Here is a 7,500-nt window from a genome sequence, read left to right on the forward strand (position 1 = left end):
AAACAAAACAAATATGGCGAGTATGACAAAACCTTTTTTTCTCCCTCTCGCGATGGTCTTGGAAATGCCGTGTAATCGTTTTAAAAGTGAAAATTGGGAGCTTTAGCAAAGACGACGGGAACGGCAACGAGAACGTCATCACAAAACCTAAATTCTCATTATTGTAATCACTTCACATCGATAAAATACCAAAAAAATATCTCCATATATTTGGGCCTGAGGCCTGATATCTCTCAGTTTTCACTTCAACTGAACTTCCGTTTTCTTTTAGTGAGACATCACATATATATGGAGCTGTAGGGCGGATAACAAGACTCCTCTTTTAACAAGCCTCCTACTGCGACTTAAATCTCAGTTCAATATAGAATCAAACAACCCTTGCCTAATCTCGAAGAAATGGAACCCTCTACTCCCGCTCCTCAATATCTCGTATTCTCCACAGTAACAAAGAGCCCTTACCGTATTTCTATCTTCTCTTTGCAACTTTCCAAGCCCCCTGGTACATTTGAGGAGGCCTCACCATCGGCATCGTCATGCTAACGCAACTGTCAACTATAGTTATGTCCCTCTGCGTTTCTTTTTTTTTGTTGCTTACCAACATTTATTTATAGCATAGAGCACTATCTATATCATAGAGCAATATATATGTATATACAAACAATGACAGTAACAATGACTAAACAAGTTAAGGTTAAAATGAATTTAAGCACTAGAGCCCCCCTTCCCCCTTTCTTAATTATTTATTTATTCATTTATTTTATTTCTTTTCATTATTTGTTGTTTTCAAAATTCTCATGATGCAGATATGTTTTTTCAATACCTTAACAAATGCCATCCCAACATTAAGTTTACAATGGAAACAGAAACAGATGGCAAATTGCTTTTTTTATATGTATTATTATCCGAGCAGAGATCAAGTAACAATGAATGTTCTTGTACCACTTTTGTTTTTCGAAAAAAGACTTACACTGGTCTACTTACAAATTATTTCAATTTTACTCCCTTTCAGTACAAATTAGGGTTAATTTAAACTTTTATTGACAGGGCTTATAAAATTAACAACACTACTCAGGGTTTTCAAAACGATATCAATACTCTAACTACTATTTTGAAACGTAATATGTTTCCCAGTTGGCTAATTGACAAGTCCGTTCAAGGTTATCTTAGAAATGTTACTACAAAGGAAGCCCCTAAACATGATGTATCCAACTGCCATTTTTACAAACTACCTTACATCGGTTTCTATTCATCTTATACCAGAAAGAAAATTTCATCTATTATCAACAAGTATTGCAAGGATTTAAATGTTAAAGTAATTTTCTCTCCATTCAAACTGTGCAACATTTTTAGTCCAAAGGATTTCATTCCGCGGATTCTCTCAAATCACGTGTTGTATACAAATTTACTTGTGCGGGCTGTACGTGGTGCTCGCTACGTTGGTGAAACCAACAGGTATTTCTACGCACGTGTAAATGAGCACCTTTTCCGGGATAAAAATTCTCATATTTTCAAGCATCTTAGTTTTTCTAAAAATTGTCACGATAATTGTGATGTTTCTTGCTTCAAAATTATTGATAATGCCACTTCTTTCTATCAACTTAAAATCAAAGAGAGCTTCCATATTGAGCGGTTGAAACCCGAACTCAACAAACAAGTTGATCATGTCCGTTCAGCATTACACTTTTAAACTTTTGCCGTTATGTCAGTTGTGTTCTCTATAATATTGTTGGTTCGTTTGAATTTTACCTACTTGTAACGAACATTTAATCTACAAAGAATCATTGTATTGATAGTTCCGGAACATGTTCCGAAAATTCAAAAGTGTGGTTGTATTTTTTAAAATATTAGTAACACTTGTGCTATCCAGACCATTTGTAAGTAAGTTGTAATATAAAAAAAAAATTAAAAATGAAAAATAAAAAAATAAAAATAAAAAAGGAACAAAATCAACTATTGGTGAGAACGCGTCTTGAGCCCGGGATCCCCGGTTCTCAAGGCAAGCTCCCTAACCATTGGGCCTCAAATGCAACCAATCAGCGCAAAGAATTTTCAATAATCACCTCTGTAATTAAACTAAAGTTCATTATCGTTGTTATGATTTGATGACAACCAGTATCCCTGTCATAATCTCTTGTTCACTCATTGGATCTTTTTGGCCTTTATGGCACAATTAACCAGGACAGTTTCAATGATTTCATTATCTTTAAGTAACCCTAATTCCCCTCGCTCAAGTGATTCAATTCCCTTCTCAATTTCCGGATCGGTCATCTTGTACATAGGACTCATAAAACGACCTCGCAACATGCTATAAAACTTTGACTTTGTAAAACCACACTTGTATTCCATCTCTGACGTTTGTACCTCAAAGTTGACTTCTTCAAGCAGCTTACAAATTTCTTGGATCTTTTCAGGGGAGTTTTGTTCGGGAATACTTGTCGCTTGTCGAAACAACTTGTAACAGGAAAGACTCCGAAATATCCAAACGAGACACATCCCATCGGAGCAAAGCGATCGTTCCACAGCCTTGAAAACCGAAAGCGGGTCTAGCAAATGATGAACTGAATATTTGAACAACACACGGTCAAAAGAACCGCGAGGCAAAGCATCCTTGAAAAATTCTTCTCCGGTCTTCAAAACAGGAATGATACCTTCCCTCCCCTTAGCTTTCTCGAGCATTTCTGCGCAGGGATCAACACAAGTTATTGGATTCTTCAGTCGAGCAAATTTTGACATTTTTTCTGCGAAGCGTCCAGTCCCACCTCCTATGTCGACTATCACGTGATCAGGGTGTAAGTCTAAGCTCTCTATAGCACTCTGAACTTGTAAGTCTTCAAATTCCAAGTAGTAGTGGTCATACCTATCAGCTAAATTACAGTAATGATCTAAAAACAACAACAAAACATGTTTTCTTTTAATTTAATAGACATTTACTAGCATTGAAAGCAAAAGCAATATTCATCCCAACGGGATATAACTGGAGAACACGTTCTCGCCAATGAATTCGCGATTATCCTGAACTTTAATTTGCTTTGAATTCACTAAATTCGTGAATTTTGGACACTGTGTCCCAGGACTTGAGGTATTTCAGAAAAAATAAGGAAATAAAAAATCGTATTCATGGATTGGATTTGAACCAGGAGTTTCTACTCTGTAGGAACCGCTTCTTTCCGCTTTACCCCTGAAGATCAAGACACCGCCTTTTTCAAAAAAGCATACTACCATAAAATATCGCCGCTGAAGAGTTACCCTAACCCGAACCCTAAGCTACAATAGATTAATAATTTAGGCCTAGGTTTTGATTCTAAAATGTTTAGCTTTGTCGTGAAATTTGGTAACTTTTGCAGTGTTTAATGTTGTTTGTTGACGAGTGATAACACAGCATTCTCAAGTGTATTAAGGCTTGACCAGCCTAATTATTATGCATATTTTTATTTGAAGGTAAAGCATTTCTCCAGGGCCAATGAAACTTGGTAGGCAGTTAGTTATCGGTATTGTTATAACTTTTCCAAAATGTCGCGTACCACATTCTTGTCACGTGACCCGAAATAGACTTATAACAGTTATATTTTTTACTCAAAAATGAGGAACATTGAGCTTCATTACATCAATCTTGTTTCTTGATTATTCGATGACCCCCTCTAAGGGCTTTGTCATTCCGCCTTTTAATCATGTCCACATGTTGAGAGCAATGAACAATTGAGGAAAATGACATGATAAACATCCAAATATATACGGAGTACCACATTAAAAGGCGGCATTCGGTAGGCAGAGTTGTACTTAACCTGTTAATGCCAAACGTTTTCAAAATTTTGAAGTATAAATGTTCCCCATTTTTGAGTAAAGGATATAAACGTTTAAATTAACACCAGCACCGATGCTTCCCTTCAAATAAAAATAAGCATAATAATTAGATTGGTCAAGCCTTAATACACTTGAGTTATCAAATAGTGTTCGAGTGGTCGAGTGGTCGAGTGGTTAGGTGACGGGTGAATGAACATTCCCAGGTTCGAGTCCCATGTCCATACACTTGGGTTTCCTTTCCAAACAAATATGACCATTTCCCATAATCCATATCAAGCTTTCAGTCTTTTGAGTTTACGGTAATAGTGAATTCTAAGCAAATTAACAATTCAGGATAATCACCAATTCAAGGGCAAGAACGGGTTGAACTGGAATTTACAAGTGACCAGCTCTCGTCTCCAGAACCCGATTTTCTTTCGGTCAGCACCGCACTCGCAGTGAAAGTCGATAGCTTAGTTGATGGCTCAGTTGGTAAAGTAGTGCTGCATAATCGCACCAGCACGATCTCTTCATTGAATTGTTAATTTGCTTTGAATTCACTATTATCTTGAATTCAGAAGACTTTGTCCCGGGACTTTCGGTAGCAGAGAAAATAAGGAAATAAAAAATCATATCCATGGATTGGATTTGAGCCTGGATTTTCGACCCTATAGAAACCGCTCCTTTCCGCTTCGCCACTAAAGATCAAGACAGCATACTCTCAAAAAAATCAATTATTTAGGCTCCCACAGTATATCGCTGCTGAAGAGTAATTAAGCCTTAGCTAGATTAATGATTTAGGCCTAAGCTTTGATTTTAAATGGTTAGCTTTGCCGTGAAGTTTGGTAACCGACCTTTTCTAGTGTTTAATATTGTTTGTTGCCGAGTGATAATAGAGCGTTATCAAATAGTTTTTAGAATATTGTCCCAGAGCATCTCGCGGTATGGTAATTAAGTGGTTAGGTGACGGATTAATCAACATTCCCAGGTTCGTGTCCTATACACTTGGACTGTCTGACCATTTCCCATAATCCATACCACGCTTTCAGTCTTCTAAATTCACGATAATAGTGAATTCAAAGCAAATTAAGAATTCATGATAATAGTGAATTCAAGGTAGAGAATGGCTTGTTTTGAAAGTCCATTTTCGTAACTATTGGCAACCACTGTTGTTCCGGCAATGTCTGAGTCTGCGTAGACTAGTCGGAAGTCCGTGATTCGCGAGCTTCCTGCTTTGGAACTGGCCAGAGTCGTCCGTGTTCTTGGTGCTAACCAAAAAGAAAGCCGGCTCTGGCTCAAATTGCGTAAACCAAGAGAATATGAGTTAGGAGAGCGAATCCCTGTGTCCCGTGAATAATTATTCGAAATTTATTGTTAGCTGGCGCCCATGCTGCGAAAGTTATTTTTATCTGTTGTTACCATTGCGGTGCGGTCTACTTTCACACCAACTGACCAATAAGGTGTATGTATTTGAAATACCATGCAATATGGCAAGGACTAATAATACATTTAAAATAATTTTCATCGGAATAGGAACAAATGTGGGAAATTCGCTCTCGTATCTCATACTCTCTTGACCTAATTACAGGCGATTCATGGGGTTATCAGTCTTCGCTGCTTTTTAATTCGCTGGAATGGAGTGCAGAGCGGAAAACGGTCAAGAATTAGTGGATTGAGGTAAACGCCCTCTAAAATTCGCTTTTATCTCGGAGCAGTTATCCACACTACGTAAGAACTTACCTTTCAAATCATGTTGCTCAAGGGTGCAATTTGCGTCAGCCATGTTTTTCCCTTAAGACAACAATGACCACTTACAACTTTGACTTTAAACGAGAGCTGGAAGAAAAAATGTCAATGGTGTTAATTAATACCGGGTTCGATTCCCAAGGTTGGGGTCACTTGTAGGTTGAGTTTGTTGGTTTTTTACTCTACTCCGAAAGGTTTTTCTTCGGGTTACTCCGATGTTTCCTCTCCTCAAAAATCAATGTTTGATTTTCCTGATAAATGCGAGGATCACTTTTCCCTTTCAAGGATATTTTTATGATTATGAAATAATCCGAGTATCCTAATATTTAAGATTTCTCTAATGGTAGGGCAAGGGTATTTTGCAGAACGCCGAACATCGTCAGCAGTAATTAGGTCTAAGTTCTGATTTCTAAAGGGTTAGTATTTTAGCTATTGTTACGTTTTCGTACAATTATAGCCTTCAAATACTGATTTTATAACGTTCACCAAATACCCCTGCGAGTAACGTTAATATGCTGTTCTGGTAGGTAGTAGCCAAAAACTTGTCGGGGTGTGTCTTTCTTTGTCAAAATTTTTGTTTCAACTTTTGTCGTTATTCTCCTGTGGCACTTATTTTCAAGTGCTCGGCATCTGTCCTTCATTTATGGTGGAAATTAGTTCAAAAAATAATAATGATAGTAAGGAAGCTACGAAAGGTCTTAGGGGCATCTTAGTTTGTTTTTCGAAATTACTGGGAAGACACTTTGTTGCCGAAGTAATGAAATTGGAGTTTTTGCGGGTATATGCTAACTCCCAGACACTGAAGAATCGCTGAGCTCCACATTTTAGGACAATATTTGAAGCCTGGTTTCCATATGATCTGCAACGGTCTGCGATCGGTCTGCGATACGATAGCAGATAGGTCTGCGCCACGTGGCAGACATATCGAAACATTTGTCCCCGGCGTCTGCAGCAATCTGCGGCACACGGTCTAGATGATCGGGAAACATGATTCTAGGGTGCGTTTTTCTGGGAAAATCCGAAAACGGATTCTTGACTTCAAAAACGGATTTTGCGGTTTTTTTGGAGAAATTCGAAAAACGGATCATGAACCCAAGGTATCCACACTCGAGGAGGATATTTCGAATCAAATCTAAATCCGGATTTTTGAGATTCACCACTTCAGCATTTTTTTGGGAAAAGATTTGAAAAAGGTATTTTTGACAAGCGGTTTTCCATGCAAAAATGATACACAACAGCTACCGTACACAACAGTTAAGCCCAAATGTTTTTCTCATTTTTGCCGCACGATCGAGGACCCCAATAGGTCGGAAATGGTTAGGTTTCCTGCCAATTGCACACCAGAAATTACACTAAAAGTTTCTTGACAGCAATGATATTGTTACTCCCTTTCCTATAGCTAAAAAAGTAAACTGCAAAAATACCCTCTGTAATCGATTTGTACCTTAGCACGCAAGTTTTGCGTCATTTCTTTTCATTGATCTCGAAGGTTTTTTCAGTTGAAGAATTTCTCCAAAGCAAACCAGTTAAGGGCGGTGCCTACTAATGAAAGATATTTTTGCCCAGGTGTGTGATTATGCACGAAATGTAGATCTTAACAAATGATATTGAAATCCAAAAAGAAAATCGGGCGTAACCACGCATTTTTCAAAGATAATTCCTGAATAATATTTGTAAAAAACTTTAAAATACAAAGCAATGTATGGGATTCTTTCTCAAATTGAAGCTTAATTATCTCTCAAAAATGCATGGTTACCCCCAATTTTCTTTTTGGATACCAAGAGTACTTACTAAGATCTACTTTTTCCGGATAGTTTTGAACCGGGCAAAAATATCCTTGTATTAGTAAGCATCACCGATAGGAAATCCGAGTATCTCGAGATGCGCAGAGCGTATGCGCAATAACAATAGTAGGCACCGTCCTTAACCGCTAATTTTTTGTTTTTGTTCTGTTAAATTGCACGCAACTTACGG

At 37.7% G+C, this 7,500-nt stretch overlaps 1 protein-coding gene across 2 annotated transcripts in view; it reads right to left on the bottom strand.

Annotated features, from left to right (window-relative positions):
* Nucleotides 1-7,500, bottom strand: part of LOC138009424 (uncharacterized) — a 13,152-nt gene that overhangs the window by 711 nt on the left and 4,941 nt on the right. For both annotated transcript variants that reach the window (XM_068856433.1, XM_068856434.1), the window contains exons 3-4: nt 5,521-5,616; nt 1-2,882 (exon numbers count right to left, since the gene is read on the bottom strand). The exon at nt 1-2,882 is cut by the window's left edge and continues 711 nt beyond it. In XM_068856433.1, the coding sequence (XP_068712534.1) occupies nt 2,140-2,882; nt 5,521-5,563 (786 nt within the window). In that variant the 5' untranslated portion in view covers nt 5,564-5,616 and the 3' untranslated portion in view covers nt 1-2,139. The remainder of the gene's footprint in view (nt 2,883-5,520; nt 5,617-7,500) is intronic.

This window comes from Montipora foliosa, chromosome 7 (assembly GCF_036669935.1).
Source record: "Montipora foliosa isolate CH-2021 chromosome 7, ASM3666993v2, whole genome shotgun sequence".
Classification (NCBI taxonomy): Eukaryota; Metazoa; Cnidaria; class Anthozoa; order Scleractinia; family Acroporidae; genus Montipora; species Montipora foliosa.